The sequence below is a fragment of the Styela clava genome, chromosome 2 (assembly GCF_964204865.1).
Source record: "Styela clava chromosome 2, kaStyClav1.hap1.2, whole genome shotgun sequence".
In the NCBI taxonomy this organism is placed as follows: Eukaryota; Metazoa; Chordata; class Ascidiacea; order Stolidobranchia; family Styelidae; genus Styela; species Styela clava.
In genome coordinates, this window is record NC_135251.1 from 23,106,961 (window position 1) to 23,126,233 (window position 19,273).

Genomic DNA, 19,273 nt, shown 5'->3' on the forward strand with positions numbered 1-19,273 from the left:
AATAAGGGACGCAGGCTAAAAATAAGTCAAAAATAAGGACAAACCTCAGAAATAAGGACGGTATGGAATCCCTGCTTATATGACACGTTGATGTACGCAATCTATTCTCTCATTATTAATCGCTGGAAAAATCTTCTCGATTACGAAACGATAAATATCACTTGCAAGCTATGAACTGAATTTGTTGTTATCGAATTGTCGGCTTAACGATACCGGTGCGTTTTGTCATACTTAACCATTGGATTGTGATGCGAAGACATACATTTGTGATTTCTACGAGGCAGTATCCATGTCACCGCAATTTGATTACGCCAGAATACCCCTTACCCTAAGTAAAGTTTTTATACTTTTAGAGATACTTGATTAATAGATACATACATATAGTTTTGTTTTGTTCAAAATCACGATTTGTCGCGTCAGTTAACAATTAGTATTTACTGTTGTCAATGATTAATAAAAAATGGGTTACAAGAAAACACAGAAAAAACAACAGGCAAGTATGTCCCATGGACAAGCCTGCATTCTGTACTCTAATTGTTTTTACAGATCCCTCAATTCATCGTCAGAAAATAACATCCATCGTACAATATTGAGAAAATTCGTAGGGCTGAAAAATGCTTGGCAAACCTCCAAATATATATTGACATTCCCCCAGGCGTGTGCCTCTTTGTCACGATCGTTCAAACTGTATACACCTGGTGGAATGTAAACTTACTAATGCTTTTGTGAACTCGATGATATTAAACGAACGATGTGTTTGGTATTTTTACTACTATCCAATTATTACTATCACTGTCCTGAGGCCAATGTGATTAGGGGAATATGATCCACGGGGCGTTGATACCGTAGTTATGTTTCAGTCAACAAATTTATAATATTCAATGTTCAAAATTGTCGATTCTGTCAGAGAGTGTGGATAGTTTGCCAAACGACGCCACAGAGAATGAATCAGCCGAGTGCTTTTCTACCACATGTTACTTTCACTTTCCAGGAAAGTTTTTGAAAATTTATTTTTTAGTTTCTTAAATTTTCTTAAAAAATGTAAAAACCAACAACAGCGATGTTTACTCTCATCAATAGAATAGAGGGATCGCATGGGATGAAAAGTGTTTTTTTGAATATAGTACATGAATACCTTACTAGTATACTGAAATTCCGCTCTGAAATTAATAAGCATGATACAACCGATTGTGATTGGAACGACCGCCTCCAGGTAATTCTGCTTATATGCAACAATATTCACGATAAATTATTTAAAATCATATATTATTCGTGATTGAAACAGATTAAGATCATTTATTCGTGATTAATACGGTGCAGAAAATTTAGATTATAAAGTGTCGCATTTCGTACTGGTTTTACTCGATTAATGCGATGCATATACGATTTGGATAATTGGTAATGAAGTTATTTATTGCGTATGAGGAGTTTATTTCTTTAATCCCGTTTCATTTTCACGGGAGGGAACGCTGCGTCGTGATTTAGTTTTGTCGCAGGTGATCGGAAGTGTTTTCTTGATATATATTAACCTCATTATACCTGAACATCGCAGTACCGGTGCTGTATAATTTAAATAAACTGCTGCGATTTTCATGATGATAATAAATTGTGTGCAATAAAAAAGCTTTCTAAACGTGTGTAAATTAATTATTATGGAGAATATTCGATGGTCAGTAATTGGAAATTAAAATTATTTTATATTTTATATATACTTATTGTTGTTTTAAAATCGTTTATTTTTCTAGCTTATTAGTGTGTGTTTTTTAGTTTATTTACAGCGTACTAATACTCAACGAGCATTAATTTTACTTTTTCTTTCATTTTCAGTTTATTTTGAATTATAAATATAACGCATTGTTTAAATTTATGGATCTTTTGTACAAAGCCCCGTCACTTATGCCAAAATGTGAGATTTGAGAGAAAAAGACCCCGCCACGTCACGTTTTAAAAACTGGGGTTACTAATTTTCTTATTTTGAGTGTTGACGGGGTGCTTTTTTGCGGGGGATTTGTATAAAATATTTAAATTTATTCATAGTTCGGCTCATGTAATTAAATATTGGATTGTTTACTTTCTATAAGTATGTAATCTGCCATTAATGTAAAACCTACCCCGATAGTTCTATAATATGAGGTTCTTGGTAATTTTTTTTGCTGTCTAACATATAAGAGAATCATAGAAATTTATAGTACCAATTGATTTAAAAATCAATTTTCGAAGAAAATATTCGAAACCACGTTGGAAACCACTCAAAATAGAGCAGTTATTCAAGATGACGCTCAAACCGAATACAATGAAGAAATCTAACATATTTTCCTATATCACTTTCTGGTGAGTTGTTGATCGTTCAGTAAATACGTGTGAATAACCGTACTAGAAGTTGTTTATTATGGCATTGAATCTAAGGTGATAGTTTTAAATTGTTTTCACTGAGAGCGGAGGTTTTTCAATTGACATAAAATATATATACGTTTTTACTCCGAGTAACTCGTGAGACAACATGAATATACGAGCAATAAAAATACCCAACAATCGAGTTTCATATAACTACAAATGAAAATCAAATGTCCGAGATGTTTTGTTCTAAATAGCGCATGTTGTCTCTAGATTCTTTACCTTGATTATTATCTTAATAGGTGGTTGAACGATTTATTTGCTGAAGGACGCAACCGCACGCTACAAGAAGCCGATATGTATGAACTAGATCCAAGTGATCGCTCAGAAGAAATATGTAATAAGCTGGAAAAGTAAGATAATGTTTCTAAATCTAGAACCTAATGCATGCAAGATAATGCAAGCAATTTCAATATTATGTAATATATTACATATCATATTATAAGTTGGGTCGAGAATACAATGAAATAGATGAAATAAAGTTGGAAATATAGAATGTCCTCATTTTCATTGTAAAAACGGAGGCTTTAAGTCTGTAACTATCGAAAACTTTCTTTTCATTCTTAATAAAGGAATTACTACGATTCATTGAGCGTTGACAACTAAAATAAAATTCTTTCAGTGTCAAAGAAAATTTTGTTATCCGGTCAAATATTGGATTGTATTCTTTTACTAATATAAACTATTTCTGAAAAACATGCAGACACTGGGAATCAGAAAAAGAAAAACCTGGGAAAACAGGAAAACCGAGTTTACTTCGCGCAATTACGAAAACTTACGTAAACAAATTCATGGTATTAGGAACACTTGGACTATTTACGGTGAGAAATGTCTCTATTGGTGTTGATTATCCAGCCAATTATCCAGTTCCAGTCAATGCGTTGACATTCGATCTTACAGAATATAGCAATACTAATAAATACATAAATTGGATCTGTTGTTGTTGTTATTACTCTCCTTTGTATTCCTGTTGTTGTTATTGTTGTTGTGGAAAATCGCGTTTTTCTTTAGCTACTGGACTATTTACTTCGACATTTTCAATGGTTAGGAATTGTTGTTGTCGCTAGAGGGCTATTTCTTTTATTCTTTCCCAAAATTTCTGTTGATTTTCGATTATGGGATTTGTTTTTCACTCTGAAAATATATGTTACTCGATTTAGCATGTTTGTACATACATTTATTTGATCATCGCTCTCACAATATTATTTATTAAACTGTGTTTATAAATTTGCAGGAAATTCTACGAATTGCAATCCCAATCTTCATTATACAACTCATTCGATACTTCGAAAATAAAGACACATCTCCAACATGGCACGGATACGCATATGCCGCGGCAATTACTTTTTCATCTATTATACTGCCTTTGGTTTACCACTTGTATTTTTATCAGATGCAGAGGATTGGTTGGCACATTAGGGCATCCACTTGTGCATTAATGTACAAAAAGGTAATAGGCGTAAAGTGAAGAGTAATGAAATTGAACACCGATCATCTGGACACATTTGTCTTTATATTTGATAGCGGTGAATTTGTTAATGTGCTGATATGGTGTGTTTTATGATTAACCGTTGTATCGTTCTCCGGGATAATACTCTTAAAAATTTAAATAATGAAATATATTTTCTCCGTTCAAAATTTTGTTTTCATATCTGATAGATATTATCTAAATCCATACAATGTCAGATGTCTATTCCGTATGCTTGGTCAAATGCAAAACATTTGTTTATTCACAAATTTGAAAAAAATGTGCTATTCTATAATTGCACGATTTGGTTTGTTGCAACAATTGATGTATCTATCATACAGACATTGCGTTTGAGTAGACGGTCCCTCCAGCAGACGAGCACAGGTCAAATAATAAATCTTGGATCCTCTGATGTCGCGCGATTTGATTTTGTAAGTAAAGAATATTTTATGATATTCGGATAAATTCGTGTGATTTTATATAGCCAATCTAAATAACGACACATGCCCTACAATGCAATATGTAAAAAAAATATATTTGGGTCAGAAATAGTTTTGGCAATGTAATATAAAGGCAGTGAAAATGACCTTCGATCTTTAGGTTGCCTCTATCAAGCAAACAAATTATCATAGGAAAATCAATTGTTTCGATTAGTTTTTTATTTTTATCCAGCGAGCCCTAATTGGACTCGATTTACTCGACAGACTGGACTTAAAATATCCGAATTTATCCATTGCTAATATGATTGTACCAAAGGTTTTTATATTTTAATTTATACAACACAGTTGCCAATATTTTTACATTATCTATGGATGGGACCACTAGAATGTATTGCAGTATGGTACATTCTCTGGCAAGAAGTAGGCATGGCGTTGTTAGCGGGAATAGGAGTATTTTTGTTGATAACAATAACTCAAATTTCGATTGGACGTCAGTTTGGTAAATTAAGGTACGTGTTTATCATAGAATAAGCAAGTAAAAATATTTTATTTTTTATTGAAACACTTTGCAAAGCATGTTATTACACAATTGGTTAGGATAGAGTTGAGGCGTGATCAAGTATGTATATACAAAAACCTCCATCAAGAAAAGCCAGCGTATTTTTGTCATAAAATGTATGAATGAAGTATCATTGACACGTTGAAATCATGCAATCTTTTTCGTCAGTTAGTTCGAATCCCGTAGGGATAATTATGTGCGATAGTATTGCTGAACTCCTAACCATCTAAGCGTGGTTTACCTCTGTTACGGCTTCCTACACCTACGCTTCTGAATCAAATGACCGACTAACACTAATCCCATACCCGTTATGAAATAGTAACTGAGAGAGCCCGTCGCACTGTTACACACTATAATTGAGTGTCTTATCCACTTTCCTCTACCAGATATAAATATGAGAATCTCATCCTATCCACTTATGGAACTTGTATTCTAGGAGTGCAACAGCAGTTTTGACCGATAAACGAATTCGACTCACGAATGAAGTAATTACTGGAATAAGAACAATCAAGATGCATGCGTGGGAAGAACCTTTTGCAAAACTTGTAGAAGATGCAAGAAGGTATGCAAAACTACTATAATATTACTATAGAGCAGGGGTTCTCAACAATCTTTCTGTTCAAGTACCCCCCGAGTCACGAAACAATCAACGCAAACCCCCCGAAATCATACACCGAACAAAGTTGTGATATATATATTGACTAACGATTTGTTGAAACAACAATTTATTGACCAGATATAACTAAGCTAAATCTTCATGTTGATGTTATTGCCCTTGTCCTCCGCCTAACTGAAGAATTCTTAAAATCTCTCCCAAGTTTTTATAAGCATGATCCCTTTCTCCAATGTTGCAGCACGCTGTCTTTTGAGATTTCACAATTTGCCTGCAAAACCGTGAATTTCACATTGTTGCGTCACAATTACAACAACGCAACATCAGGGAAAATCTACGTTTCAATTTGGATCTAGTTTCAATCAACACGCATTTTCCTCCGGTAGTAATAATGGATAATAAAAATCAGCAACACACAAAAAACTCTACTGCCGTCCAAGTACCTCTGGCAAGTACCCCAGGTTGAGAACCCCGGCTATAAAGGATACTACTCCGTGTCCGCACTTCCGTGAAATTTAGCGCGCATTAAAAGAGTGAGATCCCGATCTGCACTTCCTCAGAGGTCAATAAGCACACGATGTATTATTGTAATACCAAATTTTCGTATATTGTTAAGTTGCACAATCGAATTGAATCCAAACAGATATATTGAAATATACATTTAAACCTTAATACTGGCCAAACGGTTGCAATCCAAATCAGTAATCAGCGAACATGAAAAATCCTACATTCACTTCTCCCTAATGATGGCCGAAACACGTGACAAATTGCTTGATACAAAGAAGATTGCCAAGACTTGTCGCTATAAATCATCACCAGGGAAATAAGGCACTGGCCTAATACACATACTATTGTTACAGAGGGGTTGAATAATAATATTAAAGTCCATAGTCACAATACACAATCGCTACATTACTACCAATACGTTCGCAGTAGTTTTAAGTATATTGTTTTATTTTAGGACCGAGGTGATGAAGATAATTCAGTCCTCTTCAATGAAAGCGTTTAATTCCTGCATATACTTTTGTCAAGAAAAACTAACGACGTTTGCCATTTTACTAACTTTCGTAGCAATGGGAGGAACAATTACAGCCTCAAAAGTACGTTATTATTTCCTTCTTATTATTTCCAAGTGTTTCGTGAAAACCAGTATGCCATTTTCTAAGCATACAATACTGTACGTTAAATAAACCATCACCTATCAAATCAGAATCTTTTCACTGGTTGCAGTTTAACAAAAATAAGACATATTAGTAATTGTAATGAAAAATATATAAAATTTCTAGCATAATAGTGCTTTTAATAAAACATTGATAATATAGTCACGAATATGCAGTAGATGAATTTAAATAATAGTATCCACTGCTAGTGGTGTTTTATCTATATTTAGGTATTTTCTATTGTTGGGTTATTGAACGCTTTGAGATTATCGACCGGAATGTTCATCTCTTTGGCTATTGAGCATACTTTTTCATCCATTGTATCCTGTAAACGTATTCAGGTGGGTCGTATTGTTAAGTTTCATTTAAAAGTCCCGCAGTCTCCATGTATTTCAAATCTTTCACAATATTGATTCAGATATTGCTAGTATTTTTACACTGAAATAAATCAGAAAATTACACTCTATCTATTATATATTTTCTGAAAGCGAAGTGGAGCGAAGCGAAGTTGCTTTCAAAATTTTCAGTGGTTAAAGATTGTTGTTGTCGCAAGAAGGCTATCACTTTTGTTTATACCAAACATTCCTATGGGCTCCTTGGAATTTGTTTTTCACTTTGAAGTTTAGTGTAATGACGCCATCAATGTAAAAGTTGCGCACCGTGTGGCGGTTCCGCGATCGTGGTGGTCAGCCAAGTCGGCTGTTTTTGATAAGGTTGACTACTGGTTACTGTTTTTTTTTACAGAAATACTTGATTCTTGAAGAATATGATACGGAGCAGAACAAGGATGCAAACGAATCAAGTTGTCAACCATTTGTTAAATTACAGAATTTTTCTGCTATGTGGGAAACGGTTAGTTGCCTCATGACTTTAAAATCCATATTCAAAAAAGCTTGTTAGATTTAGAACATACTTTGGATTGGAGAAAATAAATCTAGTGTAATTGAGTAAAGACATGCGTGCAGTTCTTATAAATAAGAAAAAATTTGGCAGATTTACGATAAACCTATGTACTTTCATCTTTCCAGGATAAACCTCATAGAAAAAAGACGTTACAATATATATCTGCCGATATCAAGAATGGTGAATTGATCGCGGTAATCGGTTCCGTCGGGTCTGGTAAAGTAAGTTGTTATTTGAAAAGACATGCAAGAATATATCTTAATACTAGATTTAAAATTTTGATAACACGTATGATATATTGGCACAGTCCTCTTTGCTAAGCGCACTGACTGGAGAACTATCCGCATTAGATGGTACCAAAAAGATCAAAGGAAAAATCTCGTACGTCGATCAACTGCCTTGGATATTTTCTGGAACCATCAGAGAGAATATTTTATTCGGAAGTGAATATGATTCAAAATGGTACACTCAAGTAATTACTGCATGCAGTTTATCCCAGGTATGTCATGATTTGCCTGTGACAAGGAAAGGTTTTTTTATGAAATACGACAGAAGAATGAATTTTGCAATTGAAAGCCACTTGAATAAATTTTGCTTTTGAATTTCAAAAGACGAAATCTCTTCGCATTTATTGTTTTATATTTATACTGTAACAATCCCGTCTACAGTCGATCACATATAAGAGTTGTTTATTATTAAATGTTCTATTCTATGCTGGACTGCTTGAAAGATTCATTCAGAGCAATGAGCATCAACTACCTCGCCGCACGATAACAAAAAATCGATATAAAATCAGACCCACCTCAGCGAGATGATACCTAAAATCAGATTGCCTAAGTCGTAAACGTATTTATACGATAATTCTTCAAAAAAAGTGAACCCGATATGGGCCCAAGAAATGAGCAATGACCAATTCTAGCAGCAATTACATACGTGCGAGGCCGCAGAAGAGGCGCATTTCTTCTAAAAATTTGATTTGTATACCATACACCTACCCTCCACACTTGAAAATTGTCAATGATGAATATTATAATCAATATCCGGCAATTTAGGATTTGAACGTACTAAAAGATGGCGATTTGACACCGGTTGGGGAGCGAGGCTTGACACTGAGTGGAGGACAGAAAGCACGAGTTGCACTTGCAAGAGCTGTATATCGGAAAGATGCAGATATATTTCTGATGGATGACACATTAAGTTCCGTTGATACAGCTGTTGCTAATCATATATTTCACCATTGCATAAACGGGCTATTATTGAAAAAAGTTAGTGACTGTTCAAACTATTATAAACGGACAATCAATCGATTGCAATAAATAAACATCAGATATGCATTTTAGATCAGAATACTCGTTACGAATCAAATGTCATTTTTGAAGGATTGTGGCCGAATTATGGCGCTGAAAGAGGTACTTTTAATAGTTATTTGTTATTGATTATGGAATAAACAAAACATTATAACTTTTTACTTTGAAGGGACGGGTTGTTGGTTTTGGAAGTTATGAAGAACTTCTTGATAGTGGTTTCGATTTGGTAACATTTCTTAATAAGAATGATGAAGCCAATAAGACTGACCAGTCTTTTCGTTTAGGTGAGTTTGTGATATTGATATTCATTTCTTAGTATTTTAATTAGTTACTGAACTACTTGGTTGAATATTGAATCGAAATTCACTGACGCCGATCAAATTTTGCAAATGAGCCTGTTGAGCCCGCTGTATGTTTAAGTGACAATAGTCTATCGGAAACGATGCCTAATATGCATATATTTGTGTCCATATATCCATATATTTGCTCCCTTGGTATTTGTAATGTTAATTTAATGCTTATCGCTATTTCCAAATTCGTTTTTTTTGTCGTTAAGTTATTTATGCACATTTTCCATGTCGATCAGGCAGTAGAACTGTTGAACATACATTCAATACAGAATCAGATACACGGCAATCTGCGTATTATATTGATAAGTTGAAAACTGCGACATCTACCGAATCTACAACGGTAAGCACCTTTTGTTTCACGAATGTGTAAGTAGTCATCGGAAACTATTATAGGTATATGTTGGATATGCAATTCATTTTTATTCTTTTGTTAAGAGCAACGAATATTTGAGTGTTGGGAACAAGGAAGAAGTCCGCGCGCAAGGGAGTGTGAAACGTAGAGTTTATCTAAATTATTTTAGACTGGGAGCAAACACAATTTTCATGGTGACAATGATTATTGTATCTTTGGCGAGTCACGTGTTATACATTATGAATGATTGGTGGTTGGCAGAATGGTGAGTGGTAATCATAAATCTTTGAAGGCAGGAGCGACGAAGAAAAACTATTTATTACACTTATACAGGTCACAAGGATTTGAAAATCACATAAAAAAAAGTTCAAATTCAAACTCACTCCCCAAACCTACTGAACTGTTTACACTGGAAGAAGATGGCAGCGGGTCATCCGTAAATTTGAACAGGACAATATTTTCTGCCAATACTATCGACGAAAAATCAACAGAATTTGATACGAAATTTTATCGCAATATTTACATTAGTGAGTATAATAACATTGCGATCCTAAATGGCACATCAAAAATATTTGTATATCAGCCCATGGTCATCATTGGACTAATACCAATGCATTATAGGAAGCATATGGGATTTCTAGCAATATTTCGAGCAAGTTGGTTCCTAAAATCACATATCGACATTTCAAATGACGCCTGTTTAAGAGAAATTTATATCAGCAAACTTTTGTTTTTGTGCGGCACATAAAACACCGTTTTTTTAGACTGCTCAATTAATTCACATATTCCAACAGTGAGAAACTGTTAACTATCCTAATTTTTCTTAGTCTCCCGTATGTATGTTGGCTTACCCAAAATTTGCTTACCTAAAATTTATAACCAATTTCAACTTGTAAATGCATAATACATATATGTGCACTTGCGCGTCGCTTCCCTGATTCTAAAAAGGAATACTTGCCCTCATTTATAATTATTTTCACTTACAGTTATCACCGTTTCCATGTTTATCATCATTTTACTGCGGGCCAACATGCATTTTTACTTTTGCATTTCCTCCGGAATTCGCATGCATGCAAAGATGTTTAATGCAATTCTGAAATCACCTTCCAGATTTTTTGACATCAATCCAGCAGGTACTGGATGTAATTTAAAATCATATATTCAATATTGTTAGTTCAAACAAAGTGTTTCCAAGCATTTAAATAAGTATGGCGTTCATATACTAGAGAACTTCAATTATATCATATCACTACCAAGTTCATAACCATTATGATAAGCCCGCTATATTATTGACAGCCTGTCGTATAGTTAAAGATTATTACTTCTTATTATAGGATACATCTTAAAGATTATTTTCTAAGGAATCTAGTAAAACCGTTTTACCATACAATTCATAAAAAACTCTAACCGTTGTAAAGTATAAGACAAACATTTCAAAATACGTACCGTTTGTCGACTTCCGATCCCTGGTGCTGTTATTAACTTATTAGTGTTTCTAAATGACTCTTTGCATACAAATTAACATAGGCCTAATATTATAGTACAAATAGCGTTTCAACTTCAACAACACTTGTGCTTGCATGTTATTTTCAGGAAGAATTCTTAACAGGTTTTCCAAAGATATGTGTGAAATAGATGAGTTCTTGCCTCCAAGATTTTGGGATTTTCTCTTTGTAAGATTGAGCTAAATTATTAGGTGAAATTGAAAGAACCAATCACCACTAATGATACATTTATTTCCAGATAACTGGGTTTATTGTGAGCGTGATCATCTTGACAGCTGTCACAAACTATTTTGTCGTTTTTATCGTTATCCCACTTGGTGCATACTTTGTGTGGCTGAGAAAATATTATCTGCATACATCAAGAGATATAAAAAGGTTGGAAGGAACCAGTGAGTAAAATTCAGCTCTGGCGGCGTAAACTTTTTTTCGATATTTTGGATATTTATTTGTAATCGTCAATAGTGTATTTATATAACATTAACATTTTTATTATTTAGCAAGAAGTCCGATCTTCAGTCACCTGTCTTCAACTTTACAAGGATTACCGACAGTGAGAGCGTTCAGGGTCGAGAAACAATTCAAGGAAAAATATCATCAAAACCAAAATTTACACAGTGGTATTGTAATCTAATATATATTTTTACGGGTAAATTGCGCATTAATTCAATATTTGTCTTCCAATATTTTTTATTTCACAGCGTCGTGGTTTTTGTTTCTTACTAGCTCACATTGGTTCGGGCTGAGGTTGGACCTCATAACTGCGATTTTCATCTCTGCTGTCGCATTTCTGTGTGTTGTTTGTGCGTCGCTACTAAATCTAACACCAGGTGAAGTTGGTCTGATATTAACGTTTTCAGCTGGAATGGTGACTCTCTTACAATGGGGAGTGAGACAAAGTGCTGAAGTAGAAAATCTTGTAAGTCAATATTGAGTCAAGCCTTTCGAAATACAATTTTGTTTGCATTTTAAAAAGTTCCATATTTTTTAGATGACTTCTGTCGAGAGAATTCAACAATATTACAGATTACCTTCTGAAGCCGCTAGTGAAATCGAAGCCACAAAGCCACCTGCTGACTGGCCATTTTGTGGACGGATACAATTCAATAAAGTGTCATTTTCATATTTTAAAAACGGCCCAAATGTGCTCAAAGAGGTCTGCTTGAGAATAAAACCAAATGAAAAAGTGGGTCTAGAGTCTAGACATAGCGCATTCGATAAACCAATATTATATCATCGATATGGTCATTTAACAGATTCAGTATTATTTATAGATTGGAGTGGTTGGCCGCACAGGTGCAGGAAAAACTTCTCTCGTAGCCGCCTTGTTCAGGTTGAATGAATTAGAGAATGGAGAAATATATATTGACGGAATCCCTATCAGTACTTTGGGACTTAAAGATTTGCGAGTTGCAATATCAGTAATTCCGCAGGTATGAATTTATATTATTATATACAGCAGTGGATTTTATGTACATTGCTCAAAACAAATTGCTCAGCTCAGCCCAAGTGTCAATAATACTATATAATACTCGCATAGCAATCGCAAACCACAACCAACATACCATAGTCACTACGCATGAATTTATTCGTTCTATATAGATTACAATACAAAACTGGCACGAGATTTGAGCAACAATGAAATTGTGGCCGTTTTTTTTTTCTATCATAATTCTTCTTCTTCATCGTAGGATCCTATATTATTTGCGGGTACTATGAGAAGAAATATTGATCCTTTTGATATTTATACCGATGACAAGTTATGGGAGGCGTTGGCAAAGGTCAGTGATATTAGCTAGAACAAGATGCAAGCATCGCCGTAGTGACAACAGTTATAACCAATATTATCAATTGGATTTAACATCTTGTGCCATTAAAAAATATATGCGAGCAGTTTCCGCCACTTTGAATGAGCTAAAAAAGAAATTCATTACCATAAAATATCTCTAATTTATATAAAAAGTATAACGAATAGAAATATACGTTTGATACCTTACAATCCATTTTATTTGAATTCAATGAAATATGCGCATAACTGTATAGTGATGAGACACTTTGGTAATCACCTAAAGCTAATGACGTCAAATAGGTCTATTAAGTAACTGCTACATGTCGCTGTAGTTCATTTCAAATTAGTACCATATTTGAGAGAAGTTTTTACATCTACAAATTTCTTTTCAAAATTATAATTCTTAAACTTCAATTCAGCAGACCGGGATTGTTGATAAATCTAACCGTTCAAACAGACATGAACGAGTCCGTGTCAGGAAAACCCAATTTTTAATAATTAACTCATAACGCCAATCATAGCCTCCCGCATGATCACTTTGGGGTTTGTAAATTTGATTCATTATGTCGCACAAAACATCGATTGACTTGTACATTTGTTCCCATCATTCTGTCACTGACCCTAATCTATATATCGTGCAGTTTTGAGTAGCCGACACGAATGCATCGATATTTTTTTACGGCTTAGTTTCAGTGATACTCACTCACACCAGCATCCTACATTTTATATAATTTCAATTTAGGTTCAACTTGCAGATTTTGTGAAATCTCTATCGTTACAACTAAATACAGAAATGGCAGAAACAGGATCAAATTTCAGTGTTGGACAGAGACAACTGATTTGTTTTGCAAGAGCAATCTTGGCAAAAACTAAAATACTTGTAATTGATGAAGCAACTGCAAATGTAGATATGAGGTGGGTTTTGATGCGGTTTTTGTCGCCAATATTGGTATAGAGCAGGGGTCATCAAACTACGGCCCGCGGGCCGGATCCGGCCCGCGGCGTAATTTTATCCGGCCCGCAATAACTCGCAAAAATGGCGAAATTTTTTTTCAAGGGAAATTTTCCCGAGCATTGTCTTCCTTGTTTATTTGATAATGGGGGCCAATCAGCAAGATGCAAAAAAGTGACGTAATAATAGGCCTTTTCGCATCCGCTCAGACACTTTTGTCACCTTGACAGATTTTCAGTCTTGGTTGTAAACAGTACTTCGTTTTTGCGATTTTGAATGCTATTCGTTAGTTTTTGGTTGTGTTTGGAAAATTTAAGTATGAATCAAATAAGTCAATCATCATTTGTCTCCTTAAGAGTTGTAGTTCGAATAGTAGTAATGAAAAATTAGTATAGAAAGAGCTGTGACAAAATAGACGAAAATTATCTACCGGAGCGAAACGTTTTCCGCGAAAGATGCACTCGTATACTTGTGGCGCGTGCTTTCGACGAAACTGTTTACGTTTCTTGTGCTGAAATGAACGTCGAATGTGCATGTTGCGCTAACAGTACTGTGATTCCTCGCGTACTGCTGCAATTTTACAAGTCACACTTACTTTTGTACTGCCTAAATGCGGATATTCATGTGGGTATGTTACAGACAAATTAAAGTTCACCCGATTTAAATGAAAACTGCGCCAGTGGATAGATCTGAGTGAAAATAAAAAGACAGTACCAAGTTTAAAAAAACGGTCTGGAAATAACGAAGATATCGGAATTTTAGTACCGCCCGACATGCTGATTTTTTCCATAAGGATTATTTTACTTTTTGGATAATAACTGTAATAAATATGAAAAAAGAACACATATCAATCTCTAATCTTTCGATCTGCGTCACATCTATGGAATATTGAGACTATTTCAGGATTTTATTCTGGCAACGGCCATTGACACCGCCGAAAGTTCGTCGCAAATAAACGCTGGAGTTGTGCATGTTAGTTTGACAGTGGTTCATTGTGAGTAATAATTAAAGATGTTCTGATAGAACAAACTTTATAAATTTGGTAAGTATTAAGTTAGGAAGGAAATACACTCGTTCACATAAATTTTATTGGTGTCCATAGACAATATCAAATTTGCACTACGTATAACTTGAAATTTATGCGTTAATGAAAAAATCAAATATCAGATAATAGTTGTTCATTTTATCTAACTTATGTCAAAACTTCATGGAATTCCAAGGTACTGCAGGCAGTCTGTAGTCGTTTATATGAGCGGTATTCCAACGCGTCGTAACGGTACATAGCGGACGTGATGCGTACATATTTTTTGTCACGAAAAAGTGACATATTTTTTGGCGCGAAAAAGCGGCCCGCGGTCAAAAAAGTTTGGTGACCCCTGGTATAGAGTAATGTTTCGCAAGCATATTTTGCATATGACTAAATCGATATTTTAACAAAAATACCCTAATATAATTGGCGATAAGAATGTGAAATCGAATTTATAAATGATAGCTATTTGAATAAAATGAAGTGGATTCTATTTTTATACGACATATAGGCTACGTTGATAAGTTAACCGCAGGTGATTTTCATAATGATATATGTTAATTTTTATTAAGGACGGACCAGTTGATTCAGTCAACCATTCGGGAGGAATTCAAACACTGCACTGTGATAACCATTGCTCATCGTATCAATACAGTTATTGATTCAGATAGAATTTTAGTAAGTAGCGCTATATAATTAGGATATGCTTTACATATATATTTGCGGGGAGAGTAAAGACGATAAAACGTCTTATTAGTATGGAGAACCACGGCCTCTCGTCCGGTTACGAATCCATGTCGGGTATGGGATTAGTTAGCCAGTTATTTGTTTTCAGATGCTTGATGATGACGGATAAGCCGACGACGAATAAGCCGTAACCGACTAACGGTTACGTGAACTACCCCAGGGCGGCGAGGAGTCCAGAAATCCTCTCGCACATATTTATCCCCGCAATGGATTCGAACCTGCGAACCCATACAGAGTAATCAGAGGTAACCTAAGATGAACGATGAAAATTTTTCTAAATTCTCGTGGGGGCGGCGCAAAGTATCTTTTTACATATTATTGTATACCGAACTCAGTCCAAAAATCGTTGATAGTTCTAAAATACACATTCTACCACCGAGTCCAGAAAGGTATGAGGCATATCCCATTTCCATAAACTCGTCTGATTTAGGTTCCCTTACATACAACATCAAAACCAATTTTTGTAGGTACTGGGCGGAGGATTAGTTAAAGAATTTGACGAACCTTATAAACTGCTTCAAAACAAGAACGGGTATTTTGCTAATATCATCAAAACAATTGGGTGCCAAGAAGCTAAAATATTGGAATCAGAGGCAAAACGGGTAACGGACATACCACATATATAAATAATTTTAACCATATGACGGTGCATAATGATAATTAATATATATATATATGTCTCAGGCAAGTTTACTCTGAGAATCAAAACATCGGTAAAAATGTAATTCCAAAGAATATTTGAAATGATATAAAAATAAATAATTTTGAAATACATATGTTTTGAGTATATATATTTATATAATATACGTTTTTAATATATATGTATATACGAAATCTGTTAGAAATTTGCATCATGTACATGGTTTTCTGATTTTTGTTCTGCTACAAATATCTTAAAGCTTGAATACAGTGATTCAAACATTTTTGCTCGTTACTCACTTATAGTAGCATAGATAACAAATTTTCTATTCTGAACCACTTATTATTTGTCTAGTGAAGAAAAATTCCCATGATTATGAGCCGATAATTCAATATAAAAACTATAACTTTTATTCTTGTTTTCAGATATACGACAAAAAATATCTCCTGGATAATCATACATAAACTTTACAATTCAATATCAAAAATCTCCGCGCTGCTTGTAATAAAGCTTCACGTCCATATTTAGCTATACCGGTATTCGTTTGTTGACTTGTAGGGTCAATTTTGATTCAAAACATTATTATTTGGTATTAATGGTATATATATATATATATATTGACATTTTCGAAAAATTCACACGTGTAGAGTTTTCTGGTTTCTGTACATTTATTATTTTTTTGCATCATACTCTTAATAAAACTGAAAATATTACATAGTCGCCTACATAAGCTACTAAGCGTCAGGCACGGTAATTTGAATATATATGAATGAAATTGAATTAGGCGTCGTTTTGTTGATAAGACGCGGTTGATTAAAATGCGATGTTTGCAGGTTCGAATCCCTTAGAAAATAATTAAGTAGAGAATCACTAGATTACGTCATAGCAAAATAATTTATGTGTTCCTATAGTCCAGCGTTTCCCAGACTGTGTTCCGCGAAAAGGGAATCAAATATACGTCTAAAAGTTGTCGCCCAATACCGCGTCACCGTCGGCCTAAAGTGGACTAACTATAAGGTGGGGTAGTAGTATTTTAGTTAACCGTCGGCCTAGCTTGTTGACTGTTAAGTTCATTATCACGTTTACTGCAATGTTATTGATTTTGCAATAGACAAACAAGTAGGTCAAAAAAATGAAGGCAAAAGATCAACTCTTCTTCCTCCATCACTGCCTGGTTTCATATTGAAGTGCTGAAAAATTACTCATTCTAGCTAAACTCTATTCAGTAGATAAATAAGCGGCAGGTCTGCATCTCGCGAAATTGCGGCAAGTACTTTTATCCCCATTAGACGTAACTTTAGAGGCAAACACTACGTAATGGAAGTAAACGAAATGCAATGATAAAATAAATGCATTGAATCTTATACACAGCATTTAAATTAGGAAACAATAAAACATTTATAATAAATGCAGTATGTAGAATATTCAATCATATTTTAGGTATGTTTACTACAATTATGTCAGTTTTCGCGGCGCATTCATCAACTCGCCACGAGAACCCAATGGGAACCGCTACATTACATCATTTTTCTTTATCAATTTTATTATTTCATTTTTTGGTGTGCCGCGAGGCGAGATAAAAAGTGCAAGTGTTCCGTGGCCACCTCAATATTGGCTCGGTTAGAATAAATATCGATTATTTTTCGTTCTCGAGTATATTTTAAACCTCTATAAATGTGTGCCTGAGAACTGTTTCAAAAAAATATAAGGTAAATTGATCATGATTTGGCTTTCAATTAGTAACGAATATTGAAACTGCTTATTCAATTTTAGATAACATGGGACACTAGTTTTATTATTATATATAATTAGTATTACTTTTTATACGAAGGGCACCAAGGTCTTACCTGCTTAAGGCCTCTGAAACCTTCTTACCGTAGCTTCCGATATACAAGTATGAATTCTGATAACATCAAAGTGAGATCCACATAGGGGGGAGCAAAGTACAAACCGTAAGTTGGTAAGAAGCTTAACACTGTCAGACTGTTCTGCTGTTAGAGTGGCTGAGTGAGGTACCATACCGGTATCCTGGTATCGTTATTTTGGCATGAGAACTTGGGAATGTTGAACGTCAACAAATACCGGCCCGCGCACTAAAATAATTCGGCCGCGACGCTTCACTAAATTATAGCGACAAAACGGCGGTATTGACGATGAATTAATTTTATAATCTACACTCGATGAGTAGATTATATTTTTTTCATAACAAAGTGATTCTGACTGTATACCATTCAGGCTAAACTTTACTAATTTTCTTTCTTTAAAACAAGGTATGTCATGGTATTCTGTTATCACATAATCAAAGTGACTATAAACCTGTAAACTGTTATAGTCACTTTGCACATAATAAGAAACATGAGCAGTTGGAGCACATATTTCACAGACCACAACGCGTTGGCAGAATATCATGTATAATGAGAAAGACGACAGCAGAAACATCAAACCCAATGGACCTTTCACCCCCGAAAAATTCTTTACCATCACAATTTTTTCGGGCTATTGTATGAGTGCTTTTGCGAGTTGGCGCCTGTAAAATGGGGTATGTGTTTCAAACCATCCTTATGATTCATCGCATACAACAATCTGTTTTTCAAAAGTACCGCTTAAGAATTTTAGCCCAGTCTATCACAGCTATTTTTACAATAATTTTTATTACTGCAATTAAATTAAAATTCCTAGGAAGACAGAGGGATCATTGAATTATCTGATTTATATTCAAGTTTCCGAAACACAACTGAAAACTAACGAGTAGAGTTCAAAAACGCCAAAACGAGGTAATGTTTACGACCACGCTTGCAAATCTGTCCGAGTGAGAAAGTGTCTGAGCGGATGCAAAAAGGGAGCATTGTTACGTTACTTTTTGCATCTTGCTGATTGGCCAATGTCACGAAGTAAACAAGGAAGTCGATGCTCGGGGAAAGATCCATATAATTTCAATGAACGATTATCAAAAATCTTGACCCCATTTGTGTTTTAGGCCAGTAGGTCTTGTGCATGCATCCTGTCTTAGAAAATAATAATTGTCAATTTATTCATTTATCACTATTACGAGACGAATAAACATACATAC

General features: G+C 34.6%; 1 protein-coding gene across 7 annotated transcripts; it reads left to right on the forward strand.

Annotated features, from left to right (window-relative positions):
- Positions 1-1,854: 1,854 nt before the first annotated feature.
- LOC120335667 (ATP-binding cassette sub-family C member 4-like) lies at positions 1,855-16,914 on the forward strand. 7 transcript variants are annotated; one of them, XR_013474398.1, is made up of 30 exons: positions 1,855-2,331; positions 2,637-2,747; positions 3,098-3,215; positions 3,629-3,844; positions 4,204-4,293; positions 4,648-4,811; positions 5,298-5,423; positions 6,436-6,574; positions 6,865-6,975; positions 7,379-7,486; positions 7,663-7,758; positions 7,845-8,036; positions 8,590-8,802; positions 8,878-8,946; positions 9,014-9,128; positions 9,431-9,534; positions 9,630-9,811; positions 9,880-10,073; positions 10,533-10,679; positions 11,140-11,219; positions 11,290-11,440; positions 11,549-11,668; positions 11,750-11,967; positions 12,040-12,234; positions 12,323-12,481; positions 12,740-12,829; positions 13,580-13,752; positions 15,389-15,494; positions 15,652-15,808; positions 16,031-16,156. XR_013474398.1 is itself a non-coding variant. In XM_039403233.2 (30 exons), exons 1-30 carry the CDS (start codon positions 2,273-2,275, stop codon positions 16,665-16,667), a joined length of 4,020 nt encoding a protein of 1,339 aa, XP_039259167.2. In that variant the 5' UTR covers positions 1,855-2,272; the 3' UTR covers positions 16,668-16,914. The 7 variants fall into 7 exon arrangements, 6 of the variants coding, with proteins under 6 accessions (XP_039259167.2, XP_077966366.1, XP_039259171.2 ...); XM_039403233.2 differs by lacking the exon at positions 15,652-15,808 and adding an exon at positions 16,629-16,914 and having other exon boundaries at positions 16,031-16,165; XM_078110240.1 differs by lacking the exon at positions 15,652-15,808 and adding an exon at positions 16,629-16,914 and having other exon boundaries at positions 11,290-11,426; positions 11,775-11,967; positions 16,031-16,165.
- The last annotated feature ends 2,359 nt before the right edge of the window (positions 16,915-19,273 follow it).